Raw genomic sequence first — 25,382 nt, 5'->3', positions numbered from 1 at the left:
TCACTTAACAGAGGAAGGAGAAGAGTCACCTTTAAGTCAATTAAAGTTTAAATTCCATAGAGATATCTGTTAATTGCAAATAAGGGGATCCCTACTTTGCCACACAAAGAGCTGCCTGTTCTTGCAAACCAGAAGATGTAAGGGTGGTATGAAGGATTCTTGATAATAAGCTTCAAGATGATGCTGTAAGAGAGGAAGAAAATGCTGGCTTCAAAGAGGTTATTCCAATGAATCTGAACACAGTTCCATAGCCTGCTGCATTACAACCACTAGAGAAGGTTTAAGTTTTTCCTAAACCTTTACTTTTGGGAAATTCCAAACATATAGAAAAGTAAAGGGAATAGTGTAATGTATCCTCTATACTCATCATACTCAGTTTCAACAGTTACTGAGACACTTTTTCTTCTTTTTCATTACCCACTTCCTCATTGTGATCATTTTAAGGCAAATCCCAGATGTCATGTCATTTTGTCCTTCCATACTTTAAAGTTTCTTTAAAAAACTGCTATATCATAAAAAAAAACCCCACTAATTTCACAATGGCATCAAACACAAAGGTTTTAAATATACTTCTATGGATTTCCAATTTAAATATAATGGATTTCCAAACCCATTCCCAGACTTACAGAACCAGGTCATTGTGGTATGCGGGAATCTATATTTTAAAAATGAAATTTCTTAGGTAATGTTGAGGTCTGAGAACTGCCAGGTCATTTGCATAGGACTTCTGGGGATTTCTGAAGGAGTCAGATATATAATACAAGTGGACCCAGCAGTTTTTCATATGTCAAAGTCTTGATTAATTAGGTGAACTCTGGCAAATCAGTTAAAATACATCATGGGGAACTATTAATTTAAAGGAAAGCTGGCATAAAATGTTTTCATAAAATGAATATATGTGTCTGGATCCAATCTGTAAATTATATTTATTGAGAATTTACAGTGTGCCTTGCATAAAGGGAACAAAACGGACAAATGAAAGACATACTTTATAAACTTTTGTTCTCAAAGAAATTATGATTTATTAATCTAAGCACAGGGCAACTTGAAAATACAACATGAACTAATATGACCCAGCAAGAAACTCCTGTGGTAGCACCCCACTTCACTTACCTTCATCTGATAAGTGACCAGCCCTACAATTGTCTACTTCTTTCCTTCAATCCAATTCATGGGTAGTTAATTAAGTGCCCAGTAGGTGCTAAGAGCTGGAGTAAAATAGAAGTACAAAATACATTCCTGCTCTCAAAGGTCTTATAATCTAGTGGGAGATCAAATGAATATCTGAGATGACCTATAAGTTTATGCAGAGGTTCTCAGGGACTGATGAAGGACCTGGAACCTGTATTTTGACACCTTCTCCAGGTAATGCTGAGCCTGTTAGTTCTTGGACTATCCTGGACTTTCTCCCAGGAAATCCAGGGAACCTGAGGTAAAGGTTTTCCACACAGTCTAGAGGTGGAAAGGCACTCAGTGGGGACGTGCCCCATTCTAGGCAGGCTTCAGCTGCCACCCTCACTCCTTGCACCTCATCTTCTAACAACATGACTCTCGCGGGAGAGTGTCTGAAAGTGTCCCTCCTTGTCCCCGGTGGTGTGGGCAAGAGGCTTGCTCCCTAGACTCTTGTCTCTGTGAAAGGCCCTACCCAAGTCATTGTCCTCATGACCAAGGGCTCTGAGGATGATGGACTGACTGGCCAAGGAGGTTGCCAGCCCAAACTTCTTTCTATACCTGTCAGAGTCTAGCGTTGGGGCCACAGACCCCCACCCCCCAAGAATGGCTGTGGTAGGACACAGCCTCAAGTGGGCAGGGCACCAAGCTGGCATGAAGGACAGGCCAGCCTCTCCCTGCAGAACACCACTCAGCGCTCCTGGGGCTCCTGTGAGCTGCTTCAGGGTAGAAGAGAAGGGATGGTGGCAGTGGTGTCAGCTTTGCCCAGATGGCAGGCTGCTGCTGAAGCGTGACCCTGCTCCATTATGCAGGGGTGGAGATGGAGCCAGTCACTCCAGATTCTAGTCAGAGCGCTCAAGAGAGAAGGAACTGGCGCTCCTTCAGTGTCTAGGATGAGTGGATCAGTCCCAAACCGTCCTAAGAAGTGCTACTGTCCCCGCCTGAGGGCAGGTGTGTCCCGCCCCCAGGACCCTCCTAGCCTGAGCAGAACACAGCAAACCTAAGGCGTGTCCAGCCTAAAAGGAAGATACAAACGTAGCCTCAGGAGCCACATGCCTTCTCTCAGGGGATCCAAAACGGATTTCAACAAACTAAGGTCCAAGAACTTCTCGGAGGAACGCTGCCAGGTCCGCGCGGGGGAGGGTGCTCACGGTCGTCGCCGGGTCCCAACGCAGTAACACAGAGCGTCCGCGCTGGTCGAAGGCGCTGGGGCTTTTCGTAGCAGGCCCGGCGGGCTCCTCAGGCCCCAGGGGAGCTGGGACTGGTGCTCGGGGACCGTGCCGGGGCGCCTTTTGCAGCCGGCCGCCCCTCCCCCTTTCCCACGGGCTTTTGCACACGACGCGGCGCCGACAGCTTCACACGGGGAGGCAGCGGCCGGATAAAGCCGGCGGGCGCGGGGAAGCCGGAGCGCTCGGCGTGCGGAGGGGGGTCTGGAGCTGCAGCCGCGGCGGGACGGCGCCCCCGCAGCCCCAGCACGGCCGGAGCCGGGAAGGCGGGCAGCCCAGCTGGAGAGCCAGGACCCCACGCGCCGGGCCCTCCAGCAGGCGAGTGGGCGCCGCGGAGCGCCCAGCGCACGACCTCAGCGCGCGGCGTCCCCGACCCAGTGAGGGCGTGCGGGACCACATGGAAACCACCGAGAAGAAGCATCTGCTGGGCGCCAGGCCCGGAGCCCGGTAAGGAGAGAGCCTGGGGAGGGGCGGGAATTTGAGCGACATCAGACGCAAGTCCTCGTTTGACATCCTGGCAGTGGACGGTTTTGGCGGCAGCTTGAACTGGGACGACGCAGGAAGGGTAGGGAGAGGTGAGAGACGGGGGAAATGGAGCATAGGCACGGAGATCATTCCTCTCTCGCCGCCGTCGGAGCTCGGATCCTGACCCCTGCCCGCTGGTGGGGAGTCCAATGCCTGGAGCCCCGCCCTCGGCCTGGCACTTTGCCCCGGGGCAGCGGAGCCCTGGGAGGCCACGTGTCTCCAAGTGCGTGAGGCCGTCTCTGCCCTTCTCTGAGTCTGAGCTCTGCTCCTTCTCCGTGCTCAGCTGGATCACCCCACCCCACGGCCAGTTTCCAAGGTCTTTGCCTCCTCTGGGCCCTGGGAGGGATGGGGGAGAAGAGAACACCTCCAGCCCAGGCCCAAGACTCCTGGACTGGCCATTCGCCCAGCACCTCCCTCCAAACACGGGCTTCTGGTCCCTTCTCAGAGACTGGCCAGCTTGGGGGGTCCTTAGGTATTCCATCTGGACACATGGAATGCCAAGGCCCCACCCAGAGACAGGACTAGAATCAGCCCTCCCAGCTCCCATCTCAGAGCTGAGACCCTCGCCCTTCTTGTCTGGCCAGGTCTTACGTGGGATCTCTGTGGCAGGATGGGGCTAGCTGGATCCCTCTGCCACCACCTGGTCTGGACATACAGACCATTGAGCTGGCCACTGAGAGCAACCATTACTGTCACGCACAGAAGGGACCTGCCAGTCAGTGCAACCCCACGAAGGAGCGGGCCCAGCGCCAGCTCTATGTGGCCTCCGCTATCTGCCTGGTGTTCATGATTGGGGAAGTGGTTGGTAAGGACTTTGTGCTAATTAAATGGAATTAGCCCATGGGTAGTCTGCATGACCCTAAAGGCTTTTCTCCTGGATGTTCCCAGTAATGTTAAAACTAATAGCTCCATTTATTGAACTTTTCACTGAGCTAAGTCTTTTACATACATGTTATCTATGTAATCCTTACAGTAACCTTGTGCTGTCCAGTGAGTGCTGTTATTCTTATTTTACAGATGATGAAACTGAGACACATTAAAGTTAAGTAATTTGTCCAGGATCACATACAGCTAGGATGAAAGGAAGGGCCTGAATGCCTAGAAGGAAACAGCATTTACTGAGTGCCTACTCTGCTTTCCAAGCCCTATTTGAACTTGATTTTCACATTCACCCTCTAAGTAGATGTTGTTAGTCCCGTTTCACAGAGAGTAGAAGCTGAGGTTTAGAAAATAAGTCCCTTGCCACGGTTACACAGCTAATGGGTGGAGAGGGCCTGAATCCACTGTCTTTCCAGAGCCATGGTGTTCCTGTTGTACACAGTCTGGGAAGTTGGCTCCTTAGGGAACTGAGAAGGACCTTCCCTTCTCTGGGTTCTGCCCTGCCCCTGCAGGTGGGTACCTAGCCCACAGCTTGGCGGTCATGACTGATGCAGCTCACCTGCTCACTGACTTCGCCAGCATGCTCATCAGCCTCTGCTCCCTCTGGATGTCCTCCCGGCCGGCCACCAAGACCATGAACTTTGGCTGGCAGCGAGCTGGTGAGGGCCCTGGTTGGGCTGGGAATGGGTTGGGAGAGGGGGCAGGTCAAGACACAGGTTATCAGGAGGCTTCCCTGAGTGAGGCCAGGAGGGTGACTTGGGTGGGGTAAGAGGATGTCAGCCTTGGCTTCTGTCCTTTGGGAGCTAACGGTCTGAGGGCAGAGCCCTGGTCCTCTGTCCTCTGGGAACTCCCAGTCTGCTGGGAAGGAGAGTCACCTCCTAAGAAATGGAGTGGCCAAACTTCACGAACGGATGACTATGGCATTAACTCTGCACAGAACTCCATGGATCTATTGTCAAGCTTTAAACCCTCTTTCATGTATCTCTGAGCTGCACTGTCATTTTCTTCTTGGTGGAAGATGGCCCAGTCTCTCCTCAGAAGCCTCAGTTTGCCAGATGAGCAATGGGCATGTATTTTAGTAAGTCTGTTTACTTACATGTAAAACAAAAAAGGCCGACCCAGATGACTTCTGAGTTTCCCCCACCCCTGACATTCTCTGCTGTATGCGTGCAGGGTAAGGTGCACCCGCACTGGCCGGCCTTTCAGCAGAGCCCAGGGGTGCCTGGCTTCGCAGGCAGAGGGAGGAGGGTCGCAGAGGGAAGGGGGGCCTTGTCCTCCTGAAGGCCCTGTACTGAGATCGGTGTTGGGGTTGGGTTCTTCCCCAGAGATCCTGGGAGCCCTGCTCTCGGTGCTGTCCATCTGGGTTGTGACTGGAGTGCTGGTGTACCTGGCGGTGGAGCGGCTGATCTCTGGGGACTATGAGATCGAGGGGGGCACCATGCTCATCACATCTGGCTGTGCTGTGGCTGTGAACATCATGTAAGTGCGGCCTCAGTTCCCCAGGAGTCCCGCCTCCCCCTCCCACTTCTCACATGCATACCCACATGTCTGCTGCTAGTGTCTGGCTATGCTCCGCTCCGGTATAGGCCAGGGGACAAGATTCCCCTAATGGTCTGAGCTCTGGCACCTGAAACACCTCGATCCTGCCTCAGGCCTAGGCTGAGGCCATCAGGAGCTGTAGATCTGGGGCAGCATCAATCCCCCCCCGCCACCTCCCATGTGTGTGAGTGAATAACCTAGGAACCTCATATCTGAAGTGAGAGGGGGGGTAAGCCCAGCTCTTGCAGAGGCAGATTTCCCTAGGAACAGAATCCAAGCCCTTTTTCAAACTGGTGTACCTGATACCGTTCTCACTGAGAAGGTATGCAGAGCACGGGTGTCTCGTTTAGGCTTTGTCTTCCTTGCTCAGTGGCCTTGGGCAGCTCATGTCCCTCTCTAGGCCTCAGCTCTCTCATTGTGGCATGGTGGCGGGATTTACGTGACCTCCATCATGCCTTCCTGCTCTAGGACTAGGCACCGGGCATTTTTGTGCTCACAGTCAGCCTGGCAGTGGAGCTGAGCCCTTTGTCCTTCAGCACTCTGACCCAAGGCCACGTGGACTGGGCTCCTCACGTGGTCAAAAGAATCATGAAGCTGGGGGGTTGGGATTTTGGCCCCACAAGACCAGCCCTAATGCTACCTCGGTGAACCCCTTGGATTTGTCTCCACTTCTGTAGGATGGGTTTGATACTTCACCAGTCTGGCCATGGGCACAGCCATGACACCAGCCAGCAGCAGAACCCCAGTGTCCGAGCTGCCTTTATCCATGTGGTTGGAGACTTTCTGCAGAGTTTAGGTGTCCTGGTGGCAGCCTATATTTTATACTTCAAGGTCAGAGATGGGGACAGAGGGAGGTGGGCTTGCGGGGAGGTTGTGGGAGAGTGTAGAGCATCTGGGGGCTCTTCTCTGCACAGGCCCTTCAGAGATTCTAGCTCTCTCCCAGCTCTGGGCAAAAGGGTGGGGAGAGGGAAGGAGCATTTATCCAATACCTACCATGTGCCAGCAATTCTGATCTTCATGGTGACCCTGAAGGGTAGGTTGGTAGTGTTTGCTGAAACTCAGAAAGGTCCAGTCATGTGTACAGTCACACAGCTGGTGAATTGTGGAGCTAAATTCAAACCCAGGACTGTGTGCTGCTGAAGCCTGGGCAGTGCCCATCGCATAGAGGCAGGGTGGTGTAGCGGAAAGAGCCGGGCTTTGGGTTTGAGGCCTGGTTTCACTTTCCACTAGCCATGGGCTGTAGAGCAAGTGATCCTCAGTTTCACCATCTATAAATGGGAATGTTGGAGCAGATGTTATCCAAGAGTCCTTTTAGTTCTGTTCCTTGGGCAGGGACGGGTGGGAAGGGGCTGTGTCTTGTCCTGAACTGCAGTCTATCCTGCCCATTTTCCTGGACATGGAATAAAAGGTAGAGAACTGGAAGGCAGGTAGGCTCATGCCCACCCCACAGAGAGAGCCCCTCTCCCTGACTCAGTGCTGGGTGGGAAGAGAGAAGGGAGGCTGAGGTGCTGGGTGATGAACCCCAGCTCTGCCTTCTTTTTCTGTAGCCAGAGTACAAGTATGTAGATCCCATCTGCACCTTCCTCTTCTCCATCCTGGTCCTGGGGACGACCTTGACCATCCTGAGAGATGTGATCCTGGTGCTGATGGAAGGTAACCCCCAGCTTGAGCTTGCTTTTCACCCTTGGCTCTCTGGCTCTAATGGCAGTGCAGGGAGCGGGGATTCCAGCACACTGGCTGGGAGCCACAGTCCGGAACTTGGAGGAGGCTGGAACACCTGTGGCCCCAACCCAGTCTTGGCAGCCAGCAGAGCCCTCAGGTGTGGCCTTTCCTGGAAATGTCCCCTGGACTGTGCCTTCCCCTCCCCTTGGCCTCAGGGGTGCCTCCTCTCTGCTGGGATGTATCCTCCCTGCCTAGTCACGCGGCTCCTGGGTAGCGTCTGTAACAGCACTGGCAGCTCTGGCCCTTCCCCTCCACCTCCTGAGCAGGCAGAGAGGTGTGAAGATTATGCTTCCCACTGCAAGGGAGTCAGGGGACTGAGGCTCAGGAAAAGACAGTCAATGTGGGACAAGGCTGCCAAATTCAATCCCCTGCAGCTCAGGCCTTCCTTTCTGAGGCCCCTGCCTCAGGAGGATGTGGCTGGGCTCTGAGGGCTTACTTGGTGGTGAATGGCTTGCCCTGAGTTGTGACACTCCTTCGCCAGTTTTCTTTTGCCCCAGGGATTTGGGTCATGGCCTCTGTGGGATCAGGGTCAGCCTGAAGTTGGGTGCTGGTTTGGGGTCAGCAGAAGTGTCTGACTGCAGGTCAAAGCTTTGTCTCCCAGAATGTGCTGATCCAGATAAAGGTGATGATGACGGTGCCCTGTCTGGGTACAGGGATCCCCAGGTCCCTTCTACCCTTCTTCCATTACAAAACACACTTACTGAGCATCAGCTAGGGAACAGGCACTGAGGACATGGTAATAAAGCACTCTCCTGCTGTCATGGGGTTTCCATTTGGGAGGGGGAGACAGACAAGAAACGAACAAATAGGACAATTTCAGACAGCGTTGTGAAGAGGAAAATACCACACGGTGATATGATGGAGCTCGTTGGGAGGTGGGGACAAGAGCGATCTGCTGGCCGAGGGGGTCTTCCCTGAGGAGCTGACATATTTGGGGCAGGAACCAGCATGGGTGGGAGGGTGCAGTTTCCTTCAGCCCCTGTCCCTGCCATCCCCAGGGACCCCCAAGGGCGTGGACTTCACGACTGTGAGGGATCTGCTGCTGTCGGTGGAGGGGGTGGAAGCCTTGCACAGCCTGCATATCTGGGCGCTGACCGTGGCCCAGCCCGTGCTGTCTGTCCACATCGCTATCGGTGAGTGGTTGGGATACGCAGGGTGGGGTGATGGAGAGAGGCAGCCAGAGGCCTGGGGTGTCTCCGAAGCATCCAGCGACCTCAGATGCTTGCAGTGCCTGGGCATTGAACCTGGCCGCATGCTGAGCATTTTACATACATTATTTCATTCGATCATCAGAATCCCATTTAGAGATAAACTGGCTGGGGGTGAGGTGGGTTATGAAGTCACTTGCCCAGGCTTTTAGAACTAATAGGTGGCAGAGGAAAGACTCCCAGCCTTAAAGCCAGTGCTTTCCCTGTTCTTCCAGGATTGTGCCAGGTCTGGGGACTGGAGGGTTGCCTGGTGCAGGAGTAGAGTCTGGAGGTTTCTTGATGCTCATGGCCCCTTATCCTGTTCTCCTGGGGGTAGGGCATGAGATAAGCTACCAACTACTCCTAAGGACCCAAGAGTAAATAAATGGTTCTCTGGTGCCTGGTGGGTCTTCTTGGCCACCAGCTCAGAATGCAGATGCCCAGGCTGTGCTGAAGGCAGCCAGCGCCTGCCTGCAGGGGAAGTTCCATTTCCACACCATGACCATCCAGATCGAGGACTACTCTGAGGACATGAAGGAGTGTCAGGCATGCCAAGGCCCCTCGGACTGACTGCCTAGCAGGTGCCAGCTGGGGCATGGATAGGACCTGCAGGTGGCAGGGCTGAGTGTCCCCCAAGCCCAGCTAAGACTGCCTACCCTGGCTGTTATAGACCAGGTCCCTCTCCTGACCTCTGCCCATGTTCAGTGTGGAGGAGCCTTTCCCCACTCTGGGAATGAGGCTCCTCCCCTGCCTCCCGACCCGACTACAGCCAGGCCCTGGCTGGAGACTCGGCAAGTGAAAAGCTTTCGTGACGCTGCTCCTCCAGCTCCTGGGGTGGCTCCCAGCAGGGCTCGGTTTGGGGTCCAATCCTCAGCTAATGCTGTCCTACCACCAGCCTCTGGACAGGCAAAAAGGCACAGTGACGGGGGACAGTGGGGAGACTGACTGCAGCGTCCCTTCGCTCACTTGCCTCATTTCCCGTTTTCAGTCTGGCCTTTGCCTTATGAATCTGTGAAGAAGCCCTGAAACAGAGCTCTCCCTCTGCATATTACAATGTGGGTTAAGAAGCCCTTGGGGGTGGGGGGGTTGTGAGGACCTGCACTCTCATGCTTGTCCCCCTGAGATGGGGACCGAGGGGGGCACTCGAGGCCTATCTGTGCCTTAATCACTTCAGCTGTGACCCAAATGTCTCCCCTTCCTGGGGGAGGAGGCTCTGACAGGTAAGGACCTGGCTGGTTTCTGCTTCCCTCATTCCCCCAGCCCAGGGGGCTGTGCCAACACATAGATGCCATAGCCATGGGCAGTGGTGGGGCAGAGATTTCAGGGGCCCCGCCCTAACAGTTGCCTGGCCCCGGGGCCACCTCTCTTGCCTGATAGAGTCCAGGGGTCCTGGAGCCTGAAAGCAGGTATGATGGGGCCAGCTCTATTGCAGGTATGGTCTGACCTGCTCAGAACTTGGGGACAGAGGACAAAGAGGTCCTGTGTGCCTGGAATAGGAGACACTGGCTTCCTGGGGTGTATGTAGATTCCGAATTGGAATCTGGCTTGTGTTTACAAGATGAAGAAGGGAGACCCATCCCCAGTCTTAGAGGAGGCAGTGTGCCCAATCAGGTGGCCCTGGTCTGGTGATCTGGCTGCCATCACCAACAAGTGCCCCCATCTGAGAACAGTAACACCTGTCTCTGGGTGGTTGTGAGGACTGGAGCCAATGTCTGCAAAGCACCTGATGTTCATTGAAGAGCAGCTACTTGTGTCATCGTTCTAGGAAGATGCAGCCTGGGGAGTCAGGTGGGCTTCCCAGCCTCCTCTGGGGCAGCACGGAGTTTGTCTGGACTCTGTCCTGACCCATGGCAGGAAGAGGAGAGGCTGGTCCCTGGCCTTCCCTCTGAGCTTCTCTTCCCATCTGTGAAATGACCTCTTTGTGCCTTTCCAGCATTGTTATCCAGGGTTGCCTGTGGTCTAGGTCAGGGTCAGACCCTCAAAATATGTGGGAAGTCATTTGTAATGGTTTGGAAGTGGGTATTGGGGGGAGATAGCTGATGGCCACACTCCACCCCAGTCTCAGGGGAATCAAACACCCCTCTCCCGGCCACACCAGCCCAACAACCTGGACCCTGAGCCTGGCTGTGTGCTCAGTCCTGACACCCCTCTCAGGACACAGTCACTTGGTGCTCCCTTTCTGCAGATGAGCAAGCTGAGGTCCAGAGAGGGTAAGTCACTTGTGTGAAGTCGCAGTACCCAGGGTGAGGCAAGCCTGGGCCTTCTGCTTAACTCCCCTAGGCCTCCCCCCACAGCAGGGGCCAGGGACCTGTTCTGGGCTACACGCTGGTACAGTGTGAGCCCTTGAGCCTGGCTGGCAGTGCCCTCCCCATGGAGTTCAGTGCTCTGGGTGGCGAGGGGTGAGGGGGTGGGCAAAGGTGCCTCTTTCCTGTGGCTGGGCCTGGCACTGGGAGCCCTCTCCACCCTGGGAAGGCTGCCTGGGCTGCAGCTGTGGGCTTCCTCACCCACCCTCAACTGTTCTTGACCCTGGGCCAGGCTGCAGCTCCTCCCATTTAACTCCCAGTCCCGGCTCCACCTCAAGCACCTAGCAGTCCAAAGGAGGGCCCTCTGCACCCTCAGCTGTGACCGGCCCCAGGGAGGACTGGAATCGTCCAGGGCCAGAGGTTAAGCTGGAGGAGAGGGGTGGGAGGCCTTGAGGGGGGGACAGCATGTTCTGGCCAGCAATCCAGTCACGGGAGTGTCCAAAGCTGTGAAGCCTCAAAGCAGGAAAACACCAGGACCTGGCTGGGCCCACCATCCCCGCCCCTCTAGAGCTGCCCCTGCGGCCAGGCCAGCCCTGAGGCCTCCTCCCCGGCGCAGCTGCTGTAGGGGTATTTATAGCCTGAGCATTAGGAGCAAGGACACGCGCTTTATTTCGGAAGTGAGAATTCCAGTTCCAGGGGGATGAAGCGGGGGCGCTCAGCATTCCTTCCCCTACTCCAGGGCGACCACCACGGCCCTGCGGAACTCCTCCCACCCAGCCCACCTGGATAATGGCTGGCCCCTTCTTAGTCCCGAGTACGTTGCCCGAGGGGGCGGGGCCATTCCTTCGATTCCCCCGCTCCAGACCTGGGGCTGCACCTGACCAACACTCCCGCGCCAGCGGACGGGACGCTGTTGAGGACTCGCTTCCCGTTGGCGAGGAGGGAGCGCGGTGCGGCGCTGACCTCTAGTGGTCCAGGCTGGTAATGCAGAGCGGGCCGGGGGCTGCCCACCTGCGTTCCCATCTCTTCTCCCCTCCTCACCCTGCTCCCCCAAGTCGGGAAGTCCTGAAACGGGCTTCCCCGCGCCTCTTTGTTCCATCGCTGGGGCGCAAGGATTACGTCTGGCAACCCAGGCGTCTGTGGGTAGCCGCCTTCCCGTCGGACTAGGAGTCCCGGGGGTGGGGGACTGAGCTTTGTCTCTCCCTCATCACACTCCGCACTCCCGCCACCGTCGGCATAGGGCCAGGCACACAGTTGATACCTTCCATCTATCTGCTCGTCAAGTATTTGTGGCGCATCTGCCAGGTGAGAGAGAAGGGGACACGACCCTACCCTCCTGGAGCGCCCAGGCCATTCATGGGGCCTGATGATGTACCTGGCCAGGCAGCATGGACTGTCAGGTCTGCGGGAAACACCGGCTGTGCAAGCGCAGAGGATGGGGTGGGGATGGCAAGTCCGTGCAGGAGGCGAGGATCTGAGAGACAAGTAGAAGTCAGCTCGGCAGAGGAGCCGAGAAGGGCATTCCAGGCAAAGGGGTCAGCGGCAGCAGAGGCACGGCCACGGAATCCCTGGGAATTGCTACTGGCAGCGGGGCTGGGGGATGGGGAGATAGCTGAGCCTCTCCTCCCCTACCCCAAGCAGGGGCAGCAGTCCCTGGGAGCAGGCAGGGGTCTCACTTGGTCCCATCTAGGGCTTCTCCAGGCTTCGATACTTCTTGCGCAGCACAGACACGGGGTCCTTGAAGAGCACTGGGTCCAGACGGAGGTGAGATGACACCAGGGGCATGTGGCCGAACCCTACTGCCGTCTGGTTGATGCAGTCCGGTGCAAAGCGCTGCAGCTCTGGCCTGGACCCTGGGCCTCCAGGTGCCTAAGAGAGGGAGGAGAAATAGAGGGCTTCTCTGTCCTTCAGAACCCACACATCTCCCCTGCCCTCCTGCAGCACAAAGGGTTTGGATTAGACAGTGAAAGGGTGTCCCTTCCCCAGCCAGTGTCCTCTCCCAGTCAGTCCTCACCAGCGGGAGCCTGGCATCCTGATGCCACTTCCCATAGGGCACCTTGATAGGAGGCAGCTTGGTGACTGCTGATACTAGGAAGTTCATCAGGACGTCTGCACAGCTGGGTGCCTCATCTGCCAGGGTCCTCAGAGCCTTGGGCAGGGAGTAGGTGAATAGGGTGTGGTAATACCTAGGCAAGGGGGGACAGCCGAGTTCTCCCCCACACCCTGTGCTCCTCCCTTCTGATCTCACTCTCCCCTTGCCCAGCCCCCAATCCTCTCACCAAAGCCCCGGCCCCTCTCAGAGCCCTGACTGCCTCAGACTGTTCCTGGCCCGAGTACCAACTGCTGTGCACTGTTCTGTGGCAGCTAGTCGTATGCTCCCTGGCCCTCCCCTCACAGTCCTTGGGGCCCCCACCCCTGGGCTCTGAGGTCTGAAGCCAAAGCCAGAATGAGGTGGGAGGTCAGCTGGTCCCAAGGCCAGCAGACATGGCAGTCCAAAGACCAAGTTCAGGAAGGCTATGGCTTAACCAGGCTGATGCTGCTCCAGGTGGGCCTGCTTCACACCGCCCTCCTACGCAACATCTGGGCCCACCCTGCCGACGTGAGGGGTATTCTTCATTGTGAGGACTCCCTGCAGAGCTCTTGGGTAAATCTACAGGAGATCACTAGTTACACATACTTGATTTAAACATGTTTAAGGAGCCCCTCTGAAGAGGCCCTCCAGAATTTAGTCCCTACCCCAAGACTGGGGTGCTCCAGGCAGCTTCTAGAAGGCCTGGGGTACCCAGCTTCCCCAGCCCATCACACGCATTCACGAAGCAGTAGGGCCGTTTTTTGTCACAAAGCCCCCCCCACCACCACACGCAACACTGTCCGTACCCTTTGTGTGGCTGTACTTAAAACAACTAGCTACCATTTGTTGGCCACCTGTGTGCCAATGACTTCATATGGTGTTTGCATTTGGGTATCACACTAGCGTTGTGAGGTGTATACATTTTACAGGTGAGGAACCTGAACCTCAAGAGAGGTGAGGAGACTTGCCCATCATATTACTGGGAAGTGGCAGATCCCACTTCCAACCTGCATCTCTGGGCTCTAGGCTGACTGCTGGGCTCACTCCCGTGCCACCTTACTCGGGTTAAAGGGGTCTGGCCCCCTGACCCCGCACCAGCACTACCGCATGTACCTGTGGTAGAAGGCAGCCGAGGTGAGAACCATGGAGAACTTGTTGGCCCTCTGGGTGGTGTAGCCCCAGCCACCCTGGGCCTCATCCCAGAAATGGCTGCATGCCAGAAAGCCCACCATCCGCTCTGGGAAGCTCTGCCACACCGCAAAACCAAAGTCCACCTGGGGAGATACGTGAGGAGGGGCTCGCTGGCAGTCAGAAATGTCCAGCAATACAGAGGCCAGGCTGGCCTGGCCTCGGGCATGGGAGAGGAGATGGCAGCATGGAGGTTTCCAGGGGATGTTTAGGGGAATGTTCCCAACTGCAGCTAGACACAAATGCTTTTCAAACTGGGGGCTGACAAGGTTTTTGAAAGCCTGTGAGAAGCTTCTGTTAGATTTCTAGGGAGAGGGCTGAAGCTGATTGGCTCACTAGGGTGGATTCAAAAGCAGGAGGCTAGACCTCTTGACCTCTGGTCCTCCCGGCTCTAGGAATCTAAGGGGCTGCCAGGGCCCTCTGGCTCTGTCCCCACCCACACTGGGCCCCTCTTGGGCCCAGTCCTCACCTCATTTGTGGAAAGACTGCTGTGGGCATCGAGGCTGAGGATAGCATCAGTACTGATGGCACTGTATGGGAAGAAGCGGTCACTGACCTGCAGTGGAAGGGAGGTGAGGGCAACTCAGCCACGGGAACCCTCTCCAGGCTCTCACAGTGACTGTCTGAGTGTCTGCTAAGCGGGAGCCACTGCAGGCATTGTAAAGAAGGAAGGGCAGTGAAAACAGCAAGCCTGCACAGACCTTGGACCCAAGGGACTCATTTTACCTCTCTGGACTTTAATTTCCCCATTGGTAAAATGAGCCAGTTCATGTCTAGGGGCCCTTCCAGCTTTGACACCTCAGGGTTCCTCTATTGTCACATTAGATGCTCACTTCAACCCCTCGTGGTGTCAGACATCCTTCGTTTGAAAGAAACAGGTCCAGAGAGATGCAGGCACTTGCCCAGGATCATGCCATCCCAGCAGGTGGCTCACACCATCCCTGGTTCTCAGAAGCTGCCTCTCTGACCCATTTCCTGCCATCTGTCCATCTTTCCTCAGGATCCCAGGTTTTTCCTCCATCTCTCGCCCCAAACATCCAGTGTCCTCCCTCTGCCTTCCCTCATCACATAAAACCCAGTTTTCTGGAAGCATAATCCACAAGGGCCAGGGTTGGAGGAGAATCATTTCTATTAGGCCTGCAGCTGACACCCATGTCGGAAAGCCCACCGTCATCTCCAGGAAGCTCTGCCGCACCACAAAAGCAAAGTCCACCTGGGAAGATGCTTAAGTCACGTGTGAGGAAGGACTTCTCAACTAGCTTCAGGCCCAACTTAAGTTCAACTCTGGCTCAGGCCCAAGTCAAGCACCCTGTGTGTGCCCTCCCCAGGGCCCAGCATCCAGGGGCCGACTGCCCCACTTCCATGCCACTCCCCATTCCTCACCTTCCTGTGCCCATCAATGACTGTCAAAGGCACTGCTGTCTCGGGCCACCTGGGAGGGGGTGGCTTCTCATTGCTCCAGAGAATCAAGATCTAGGAGGAAAACGGGTCAGAAGGGGCGGGGGTGGGGGTGGGGTTCCAGAAGTGATCATTCTCAAGTAGAAGTATGGAAAAGCAGCTGTATACGTGAGTTTGGGAGGAAAGAATAGTTGCCTTTCATTGCTGCCCTTCCTATTTGTGTCCCTGGGCTTCCAGAAGGCAGGAATTCCAAGGACAGGAAGGTAGCTCTCTGCATCATTAGGACTCAAGAGAATGGGTTGCGGTAGCACCCAGCACCCAGCCCAGGCCCTGACCCCAGGCCCCATCCCCATCTTCTCTCAACTGTTGCCTCTTTCTTCCTTCTGCTCCTTGATGTTCCCAGCCCTTCTCAAAGGTCCCGTCTTTGTGCCCTGGCTGAGCTGACTGCTTCCCTCGGCTGAGTGCGCTCAAGAGTTCATCGGGCCTCTCTGGATGAGATGGGATGGCCTGTGTGCCTGGAAATGCTAAGCGAACCTATCCTTCGCAGAATTCTTTCCTGCTTTTCTTCTGCATCCTCAGCATGGAGCCCAAGGCCTGTGCTCAGAAAATGACCTCTGGGTGAATAAATGAGTAAATGCATGTATGTTTATTTCTCAGCCTCCCCAAGAGGCACCTTCTTTTTAGGTGGCTTCGTCAGTCTCCATGAAGGAGGGAGGGATAGGGATGGGGGAAAGGAACAAGAAACTCAGAATTTGAAGAGGAAGACAGCAGTAGTATTTGAAAATCCTCCCCCTAAAATGTGTGCTTATCCTTGGGGCTAGATGTCTTCAAGGGCCCTGCCCTGTTCCTTGCCCCCACCCTGGATCCCAGGGAACACGCTGGCAAGGGGGCAGACCTGGGCACAGTGCTGGGAGCCTGCCACCGCCTGGATGAGCTTCAGAGGGGGCTGGCCTGGGGCCCCCACCCAGATCAGGGCGCTGAACCTGCCCACAGGGCGAGAGCCTGGGGGAATGAGACACAGGCTATTAGGGAGGGGAGAGCACCCCCTGGAGAGTGACCTGAGCTGGGGACTCCGGGAGCCAGGAGGGATGCTGGGGACTTGGGGAGGGGCTTAGTGGGCTCTGGTTGAGGTTGGGGCAGAGTTGGGGAGAGTTGGGGAGGGGACCTCAGGCTGTCCCATCCCCCAGGCATACCCTGTTGTAGGTGGTAGAAGGGGAAGTCCGAGGGGCTTGTAGAAAAAGTGGGCAGGGCCAGGAGTGCCCCTGGGGGGCTGTTCCACAGTAGCGAGGGGTGAGCAGGTGCTCCAAAGATGCGGTCCTGAATAATCTGTGAAATGAGAGGGCCGTGCAGCAGGAACAGAGCTTGCGGCTACAGGTCTGAGGACGTGGTGCAGCCCCACACCTTCCCCTTCAGGCTGCAGGGAAGGCAGCAGCTGCATCCAGATCGCTGGGCACAGAAGGGTTCCGACACCCCAGTCCAGAGTAGGGGGCACTCAGTGATGGTGTCCAGATGCTGCCTCCTTTATTTTCCTCACTCATGGCAGACATCACTAACAGGTTATGATATTCTTTCCTGACCCAGAATCCCTCCCAACACAGTGCCCCAGGCAGCCACTGCCCATTAGCTGGAGCTGGCACATGCTTTGAAATCTATTCGCCACAGTGTCCCTCTACAGATGGGGAAACTGAGGCCATGATTAGAGAAGGAACTTGTCCAGGAGCTCAGAGCGAAGTCTCAGATTCATCCCAGAAGCATCTTCAGAGGGAAGCCCAAACACCAGGGCAGAGGTGTCTGGACAGAGGAGTGTGGAGGGGATGCGGAGGAGGCAGGGCCCCCATCAGGTGAGTCTGTCTCACCTCCAGAGTGGTATGGATGACTTTCTCCACTGAGGAGAAGTAGGCATCCCACAGAAACTGGGTCTGCTGACGGAGGGCAAGGACGCGTGTTAGGGGCATCTCCTGGAGGGCAGCCAGGACCTGGGGCACAAAGGGAGAAAGAGAGAAGGTGTGGGGCCTTCTGAGGCCCTGCCTAACCCTGGGGTGGAGAAAACCTAGGCTAGAGGTTTAGGAACCTTGAACTCTCCCCATGGTTCTCCAGTGGGTTAGCAGCAGCCACCCTGGTAATTTAGCAAACCCCAAATGTTTTAGTAATCGAGAGTTCAAGGGTCACACAGAGCCAAGTTTAAATGCCACTTAATAGTAACTGTGTGACTGGACAAACTACTTAACCTCTCTGAGTTTGTTTCCTCAAACCGCATAGGGAAGGTGTGAGGATTACATTAGCTAATACACAGTAAGGGCTTAGTACATCGCAGAGCTCAGTGAATGATAGCTATTGTTATTGCCTACCCACGCCATTCTCACTTCTCAGGGGGTTCACATACATCTGTTTTTCAGAGCCGGACACTGTTATTTCATCAGATGGAAAAGTCACTGAGCCTTTTGCTTTCCCACCCTCAGCTCCATAGAGGCACTCAGATTTTGTGGGGGGTTTTTTTGCGGACTTTGCTTATATTGGGTATCTAAGCAGTCACGGAGTAGTGGGGCTGAGCCCGTGATCATCTGGTCTAACTCTTCCCATTGTACAGATGGGGAAACAGGCTGAAAGAGGCTATTTCAAGAGCCTCTGCCTCCATCTGACCCTGTGGGAGCCCCAGAGGCTTGGGGCTGGGGGAAAATTCATCCATACACAGAGATCAGGGATAGGAAGGAGGCTTGAGGCCAGAAGGAGTGCCAGACCCCCAGGGTCCTCCCACGGGCGAGGTTCAGTTCCCATCCTGTGGGCAGGGCCTGAGCGACCTGAAGTGGGAGCCTCTCATCAGTGACAATGGCCGCCTTGGTCCAGTCGATGACCTCGGAGAAGGGCAGCTCCCATCGAGGGCTGAGAAGCACAGGGATGCAGCCAGCCTGGGGGGTAAGGGGGTCACTGGGAAGCCCAGTCCCACCATGCAAACACTCACCCCCCTCCCAGTTCCGAGTTGGCAGCTGCTGCTGTTGGATGCAAGGGGCAACGAAGAGAGAAAATGGGTTTTTGGTGAAGGGGGTGAGCTGCTGTGCCAAGGGGTTGGCGAATATGGCTACAGGCACATCCAAATCCCAGCACGAAGGAGTAGGCAGCTCACCGCCCCTTCCCATGGCCTAGGCCCAGGCCCAGGCCCAGCTAGGTCAGGGGTCTGGAGGGACAGGGGCGGGGGATGCCCAAGTTGGGGTGGTACCTGCAGGGCTTGGAGGAAGTGCAAGGCATCAGGACGGAGGCCAGGAATGAGGCAGAAGGTGGCATTGGGTAGCATTGCCCCAGGGTGAGTCCTAAGGAGGCACAGGAGGGGGTCCCACACATATAAGGCCCGAGACAGCTCCTCACTCCACCTGGCTCCCTTGTGGCACCCCAGCCTTGCACCCCAACACTACTAAATTCACAATGTGTAAACCCTCCATTGTGTTCTCATGTTAACATTGTTGCACACTCACAGCCACACATGAACACAATGCAAACCTCACGCCCACCCTCACGCACAGTTGGGCTACAAGGCAGGAGCCTGGCTTCCAGCTCTGCCCTTGGTGGCCTAAGACACCTCCCTTCTCTTCTCGGAGCTCCGTCTCTTTATTCACAAAATGGGAGGTGGCACGTCCTAATGTTTCCAAGGTCACGCCTGACTGGGACATGCACATGCTTGCCCTCCCGCTGTTCTGCCACCCACAGCCTCTCGGGCAGCCCTCACCTGAGTGGCCCCATGCCCTGCCCTCTTCCCATCCCCAGAGCGCGGGCCCATGAAAGGCTCCTCTGTCCTGAGGTGGGCTGGGCCCCCAGCCTGGAAGCACACAGGAAGCTGCTGCCCAGAGGCCCCTTCCCGGAGAGGACAGGCTTCCTCTGTTCCTCCCCACCACTCTCCTCAGCCCCAGGCCCACACTCAGACTGTGTGCCTGGTGGGGGGAGGGCAGGAGTCCCAGCCTCCTCAGGGCCACTGCCCACCTGCGGACACAGTGCCCGAGACCTCGCTGTGGGTGCGAGGACTCCTGGACTCACGGGCCCACTCAGAGTGAGGCTGATGAATAGGGCCCAGAAGGCCGGGACCCTCCTCAGGTATGGCTCACATGGCCCTCAGTCTGAGCCTTCAAGAAGCAGTCCGGGGGTACTTAGCGCCCGGACCAACCCCACTGAACAGATGGGGAGACAGTGTCAGGGAGACCCAAGGATGGCTTCAGACCTCAGAAAGGGCTGGGGCAGGGCTGGAACTAGAGCCGAGATGTGCCAGCTCCTGACCCCAAGTGATCTGAACCGCCGGGAGCACTGCTCTGAGAGGACCCCTCACTTTCCCTTTATCTCCAGTGATGAGGCGACGACCAGGCTTCTCCTGGAAGAAGCTACAAGTTAAACAATAGGACACCCTCTGCCTCACTGAAAGCCACAGGACCAGCCATCTACAGCCCTCTCCTCTTCCCCCAGTAAAGCCCTAAGGGGCTGAAAACCCTAAGTTTAAGGCTTCAGAGAACCCAGAGACAAAGAGCCTGCTGAATAAACTATACCCCTCAGTCCTCCTTAACTGTCCTTTCCTCAGTGTCTTCGTGCATCTTTCTCCCTCAGCCTGCAGCGCCCCTCCCTGCCTTGCAGCCTTAGGAGTTCCTCCTACTTGGTCTTAATGTCTAAGTTCAAACATCTCCTCTTCTGGGAAGCCCTCCTTGACTCCTCCATAGATGGCTTTCTCCTCTCTGCTCCCACAGCCCCAACATGTACTGTAGCACTAATGAGCCAAGCTAACCTTTTCTGAGTACTGTGTTGCAGGCAGTGGTCTGAGTATGTTACATGTTTTAACTCACTTCCCTCTCACAGCAACCCTATGAGATGGAGGTATGTACTGTTGGTATACCATTTTACAGGTGAAGAAAACGAGCCTAAAGAGGTCACACAGCTCTGAAGCAGAGGAGCCAGCAGGCAGCTTGCACAGCTTCTCTGTGCCTAACAGTGTGGGTCACAACCAGTGATTTGTCTGTCTCTCCTACACGACTGAGCTGCTTGAGGGCAGGGGCTGTGCCTCCCTCACCTAGGTATGCCCAGGGGCTAGTACACATTAAGAACGGGCACTTACTGGGTACTAAATGAATAAATGCTTGATGGGCAATAGAGGACAGACCCAGGACCAATGGACCAAATGTCTGAAAGGTCAATTTCAGCAGAGATTCTAGTTATGGAGCTGGTTGGGAATAGCCAGTGGGGGCTCGGGAGGTGGTGAGTTCCCCATCAGTAGAGGTAAATAAGCAGAGGCTGGAAGAGCACCCGCATGTGTGTGTGTGTGTGTGTGTGTGTGTGTGTGTGCGCGCGCGCGCGCGCGTGCGTGTGTGTGATTGAGGGGACATTGTGGTAACAGTGGATGAGCCTGAGGGTTCTGTGACCTTGTGAGATGCTTGCCACATTCTCAGGACCTCAGTACCCAAGGCTGGAATCAATGGGGGGCCACCCATGACCCCAGGGCCCTATTGGCAGGGCTGCGTTGTGACTTCTGTGTGACCTAGGCACTGAGTCGTGGGCCTGCGCACTGCACCTCCTGTGCCCAATGTAGATGGGCCAGGAGACTTCAAATGCATTGAATTTATGTGAAAAAATAAAAATAAAAAATGAGGAAAGCATATATACATGTTGTTTTCACACACAAAGAGTAACTCAGAAAAGACAAACTAGAAACAGTGTTGCCCCAGGAAGGAAAACTGGGTGGTGGGAGATGGGTGGGAGGGACTTTTTGTGATGCCCTTTTGTGTCTTTGGAATTTTGTACCATGTGAATGAATTCCTTATTCATAAAACTAAATAAATAACAATTTAATGGGTGGAGGCTTATTCCAAAGCAACAGGAGACTGTTTAATGAAGGTGGAAAAACACGGGCTTTAGAGCCAGAAGTGCAGGGGGCTTAATTCCAGCTTGGCTGCTGCCAAGCGCCACATCAGAAACGTGAGGGAGGCTGCGGTGAATCCAGGAGCTTGTCCCTGAAGGGCCTGGGCTGGTTCCTTCCAACTCTCTGAGCCTCAGTTTCCCATTCCCTGAAATGGGGATAACACCTTCCTTGAAGAGCGCTAAAGAGGACCAGCCATGGTCCATGTAAAGTGGCTGGCACAACACCTGGCCCAGGGCAAGCTCTCCCCAAGTGTTTGCTTCCTCCCCTCCCCCTCTCTCCTGCCAGCTGAGTGAGAGAATGTGGGACAGTGGCTGGGACTGAACTGCCTCTTTCTCTGGCCAGCACTTGTTTATTCAGCACATCTTCTGGGGGCTGGCCCTGTGGCTATAGGCCTACTGGGCCTCCCTCTCACTTGTCCTTATACTGTCCAGCTCAGGCAGCTGCTGGGCACTTCAGGGAAACTGAGGTTCAAGATACTCCAGAGATGATAAATCCTGTCACCTGCAGGTGGGCTGAGGCCAAAGACAGAACTTTGGAAGTTCAGAGGACAGTTAGAGGCTGCTAGGCATCACACCTTGGAAATTAACATCAGAAATGCCACTCAGACAGTCTCACACTGAGTGAAAAACCTTGGCCAGTTCTGGCCAATTTTGGATCAATCAGTAAACGTTTAAGTGAGCACCTGCCTACTGTGTGCAGCTCCCTAACTTTCAGCTTCTCAAGGAAGTTCAGGCTGAAAAGAGCTTTCAGATTTACCGATGACCAACTGTATATACTAGTAACTAAAGTCAGCCAAAAGAACTTCTGTGAACACTAGTAGTTAAGTGCCTGATCAGAAAAGTGGGGTGGGCCATGGTGAGCCACGAACCTTGCCACCGACTTTTCAAGGGGCCTGCCGAGGGCGCCAAGGATGTCCTGGCAGAAGGGCCACAGGGACTAAGCAGAGCAACTCCTTCCTGCCCCTGGCTGCTGGGCTCGCTGCAGGCCCCATATGCCTCAGGAAGTAAAGGGTTCCATCCCACAAGAGCCCTGTGGCTGAGAGAAGCCCCAGAGGGCCTGGGGGTGGCCATGTGAAGAAATCCTGGGAGGGAAGTGGAGCTCGGAATAGCCCAGTTGTTACAGCAGAGAATAGGGAGATGCCAGATGGAGGGGGCAAGGGAGAACACAAGGGTGACAGGTTCCAACTCAGGCCTGCCCTGGGAGATGGCGAGGGAGCCCCCTGCCGCGGGAGCCCCGGGCAAACTCCAAAGAACTTTCCTGCTTGCAGGCCCGGCCAACCTTGGGATACTGCTGGCCTCCTGGGGGTTTAGGGGCTGAGGGCTTTATCACCTGAGGTGTGTCAGCCCAACTAGCCTGGGTACAGGGAAGGATCTGAACAGCCCTCTGTGTCCCATGGTCCTCATGCTCCTCTGTATGGTCAGGCACTCTTATCGGCAGGAAGTTCTTCTGTAGGTCTGATCTAATTCACATTTGCTGTAATGAAAAGCTGTTTCCTTGAGAGGCTAACCCCCAAAATTAGACATAGGATCAGTTTCCATGTGTGACCAGTCACTGATCTCCATGGCTCTGAGGCATTTGACGGGGTTGATCATAGACTTGCTTAAAACTCACGAATTCTAATGCTGAAGGCTTTGGAGACATTCAATTCTGTATTAAAATACTGGCTGCACTCTTTCTGGCTAGGTGGCCTCATGCAAGTTGCTTGATCTCTCTGAACTGCAGTGTCTGGTATACAAACACTTAAATGATAGCAATTAGTATTATTTTATTATCATTATTTAGAAAAGTGCCTAGTACAGAGTAAGCACTATAGAAGTATATGTTAAATAAAATATTAGGGAAGGAGGGATTGGAATAAGAGAAAAAGAGTAAGTAGGAATGAATCATGTTTTATGTTTTCAAAGATCCCCAGAGGGGAACTTCAGAACCTTAGACACCCCTGGTGGCAAATCACTATCTTGGTGGTAGTGTTCTCTGCAGTCTGATCTGACTCCCTCCTGCCGCAGCTGAGGCCTAAATTTGCCAGGACCAGCATCTCAATTCTCCCACTTCAACCCAGCCCTCTATCCGAGCCTCTGGGCTATCATCAAAGACCCCTCCCATCCAGCCCTGAAGGGGAAAGGTCTACTTACTGCTCAGGTCCGCGGTCCCGCTCACAGCTCCCATCCCAGGGGCAGCCAGAGAAGTTGGTGCCTGCTGTGCGCCACCTGCCCCTCTCCTCTGCCAGGGCTAGCAGGGCCACCCCGGGGTGGGGGCTGTGCTGCCTCAGCTGGCCAGGTGCCCCACCTCTCAATGGGTGGGCTTCAGGGAGAAGCGGCAGGGCCACGTCAAAGCCTGCTCTGAAGGTGTCCACGGTGGGGCTGGCCTCGGCCACCATGGCCTGTCCCAGCTGGAAGGGCCAGGGGCAGGGGGCTGGGTGGAGGCTGAGGACCAGATGGTTCCTGCCCCCATTCCATTGAGGGGGCACTTGGCTGCACCTCCCAGCTGGGCTGTCCAGGAGGAGGAGGAGGCAGGCATCAGCGGGGCTGCCTGTGTGGTAGTGGGAGCTCTCGATGGAAGCCAGGATCCTGCGGTGAGTGTCAGACAGAGTCCCGGCAGCAGGGTACACGGACACTTTGAGGCCACCACCCCTGCACTTCGAAGCATCAAAGCAAGTCCCCCAATTGCAGCTGCCACCATGGGGGGCTTGAGGAGGTTGAGGGGCATCTTCCAGGAGCTCCCCAGGCTGGGAGAAACTCTGCAGGAGCTCTGCATCCAGCCAGCGGGGCCAGCCTTGGGGGGCTCCTGCCCAAGGTCTGGTGGGCACTGCCAGGCGGAGAAAAGGGGAGCCTCCCAGGAGGATGAGGAGCCAGGAGGCCAGCAATGCCAGCCAGAGGGAGTTTCTTCTCCACGACTGCATGTGGCCACCTGCAGCCAGCGCTGGGGGAAGCAGGAGGAGCAGGGCCAAGGGTGGATGCTCGAGCCGGAACCAGCCTTCTAGTTCAGTGCCCTCATTGTACAGATGAGAAGACTGAGGCCCACGAGAGCAGGCTGCCTGTGTGAGGTCAAACGGCGAGTCACTGGCCAGGCACACAGAGGCCAGGTAGGACCCAGCTTTCTGGCCTGGCCTTCCTGAGGTCAGGACGCTGCTTCCTTGGCCTCTGGACAACCAAGTGAGCCCTTTGTCCTCCCAGCAGGGCCCCCTGCCCTTGGGCACTGCTCAGGCTGATGCAACAACCTCTGTCCAGAGTGCAAGGCTGTGTCCTTCCACCCTTCTGTCTGCACCCCCTGACCTTGGCCTCAACAGAGAGAAGGATCATCTGCCAGGCCATGGGGGACCTGACAGGCTCCCCCAGGAGGCAGCTTGACCAGGGTGCAGGGCTGGATGGAAGCAGGGCTGGTCTTCCTAATCTTCCCCATGCCTGAGCAGCCCCTGAGCTGTCCTGGCCACCCCTGTGCCGGCTGACAGGCACTCCTGGCTGTGGGTCCAGCAGCTGGAGCTAAAATTAGACCCTGCGCTCCTCATGGGCTATCAGGGTCAGCTGAGGTCAAGGCCTGAGTGCTGCCTGGGGGTCTGAGGGGGCTCTGAGTCCTGGGCCTCTCCCACCCTGTTGCCGCAGCCTGGCTCAGCCAACTCGGCGCCCCCAACCCGCACCCAGCTGGTCCTGCTCCCTCTGGCTTGGAGCGCTCATAGTGCAGAGGCCAGAGACCTTGCGCCAAGCCCCTGCCCCACAGCCCCCGTGCCCTGCTGGCGTCTTCACCCGTTCCCTCTTGGGGCAGCATCTGGCGGGTCTAAATCTCTTTCCTAGCGGCAAGCTGGCTCCTCCCCTGCCAGCCCTGATTCGTTCCTGGCTGGGAGGCAGGGTCTCCACTTAACTCTTTCCAAACTGGTTTCCTACACTGCTAACCATAATAACCAGCAGGGCCCCTACCTCACAGTTTGCCTGGAGCTGTCACAGCCTCTGTCTCTGAATTCTCACATCAACCTTTGAGGCAGAGGTTTATCACTGTTGTTTTTTTACAGAGGAGAAAAGTTGAGGGGATGGCATCTTCCTAAGGCAAGCCAGCTGAGAAGTGGCAGGGTGGGGATTTGAACCCTGAGCTCTTAACCCTAATCCTTAGACCTTCCCACAGTCACCCTAGCTGGGGCTCTGGGGTGGGGAGACTATAAATCTGCAGATGAGACCCTCAACAGATGAGATAAGGGAGGCACTGAGTGGCTGGGGGTTGGGGGGGGGTGTGGGACTATCAGGTAAAGTGTGTCCAACTATTCCCAGTATTGATCCCTCTCCGTCCAGACCCTCACCCCTCAGTCTCATTCAGCTCCAGCCTCTTCAGGCCCCTCCTGGCACCTCTCCCAGGTGCACAAGA

At 55.6% G+C, this 25,382-nt stretch overlaps 2 protein-coding genes across 8 annotated transcripts; one reads left to right on the top strand and one right to left on the bottom strand.

Moving 5' to 3' along the window:
• Window positions 1–1,026: 1,026 nt before the first annotated feature.
• On the top strand, window positions 1,027–15,802 carry SLC30A2 (solute carrier family 30 member 2). Of its 4 annotated transcripts, XM_073233443.1 has the most exons (9): window positions 1,031–2,843; window positions 3,506–3,726; window positions 4,313–4,459; window positions 5,126–5,279; window positions 6,017–6,170; window positions 6,887–6,992; window positions 8,060–8,194; window positions 8,673–8,829; window positions 15,552–15,802. In XM_073233443.1, exons 1-8 carry the CDS (start codon window positions 2,794–2,796, stop codon window positions 8,816–8,818), a joined length of 1,113 nt encoding a protein of 370 aa, XP_073089544.1. In that variant the 5' UTR covers window positions 1,031–2,793; the 3' UTR covers window positions 8,819–8,829; window positions 15,552–15,802. The 4 variants fall into 4 exon arrangements, with proteins under 4 accessions (XP_017518547.1, XP_073089545.1, XP_073089544.1 ...); XM_017663058.3 differs by lacking the exons at window positions 8,673–8,829; window positions 15,552–15,802 and adding an exon at window positions 8,485–8,620 and having other exon boundaries at window positions 1,027–2,843; XM_073233444.1 differs by lacking the exon at window positions 8,673–8,829 and having other exon boundaries at window positions 1,029–2,843.
• Window positions 11,825–24,808, bottom strand: EXTL1 (exostosin like glycosyltransferase 1). Of its 4 annotated transcripts, XM_017663051.3 has the most exons (12): window positions 23,165–24,806; window positions 18,363–18,453; window positions 17,947–18,054; window positions 17,005–17,124; window positions 16,342–16,474; window positions 16,044–16,150; window positions 15,134–15,223; window positions 14,220–14,306; window positions 13,676–13,836; window positions 12,506–12,677; window positions 12,168–12,360; window positions 11,826–11,965 (listed from the first exon to the last, which is right to left on the bottom strand). In XM_017663051.3, the coding sequence occupies exons 1-11, from the start codon at window positions 23,929–23,931 to the stop codon at window positions 12,178–12,180; spliced, it is 2,019 nt and encodes a 672-aa protein (XP_017518540.3). In that variant the 5' UTR covers window positions 23,932–24,806; the 3' UTR covers window positions 11,826–11,965; window positions 12,168–12,177. The 4 variants fall into 4 exon arrangements, with proteins under 4 accessions (XP_073089541.1, XP_073089540.1, XP_017518540.3 ...); XM_073233440.1 differs by having other exon boundaries at window positions 11,825–12,360; window positions 23,165–24,807; XM_073233439.1 differs by having other exon boundaries at window positions 11,825–12,677; window positions 23,165–24,808.
• Window positions 24,809–25,382: the final 574 nt, after the last annotated feature.

This window comes from Manis javanica, chromosome 4, assembly GCF_040802235.1.
Source record: "Manis javanica isolate MJ-LG chromosome 4, MJ_LKY, whole genome shotgun sequence".
NCBI classification, from domain to species: domain Eukaryota; kingdom Metazoa; phylum Chordata; class Mammalia; order Pholidota; family Manidae; genus Manis; species Manis javanica.
The sequence above is the reverse complement of the archived record's forward strand: the minus strand, read 5'-3'. Positions and strand labels throughout refer to the sequence as shown.

Coding starts and splice junctions, on each gene's coding strand:
- SLC30A2 (XM_073233443.1), top strand. CDS start 2,794: ATGGAAACCACCGAGAAGAAGCATCTGCTGGGCGCCAGGCCCGGAGCC. Junction 2,844..3,505: donor GGCGCCAGGCCCGGAGCCCG/GTAAGGAGAGAG, acceptor TTGTCTGGCCAG/GTCTTACGTGGGATCTCTGT. Junction 6,993..8,059: donor GATCCTGGTGCTGATGGAAG/GTAACCCCCAGC, acceptor TGCCATCCCCAG/GGACCCCCAAGGGCGTGGAC.
- EXTL1 (XM_073233439.1), bottom strand. CDS start 23,931: ATGCAGTCGTGGAGAAGAAACTCCCTCTGGCTGGCATTGCTGGCCTCC. Junction 18,055..18,362: donor ACTTCCTCCAAGCCCTGCAG/GTACCACCCCAA, acceptor CTTACCCCCCAG/GCTGGCTGCATCCCTGTGCT. Junction 13,837..14,219: donor GCAGTCTTTCCACAAATGAG/GTGAGGACTGGG, acceptor GTATCTCCCCAG/GTGGACTTTGGTTTTGCGGT.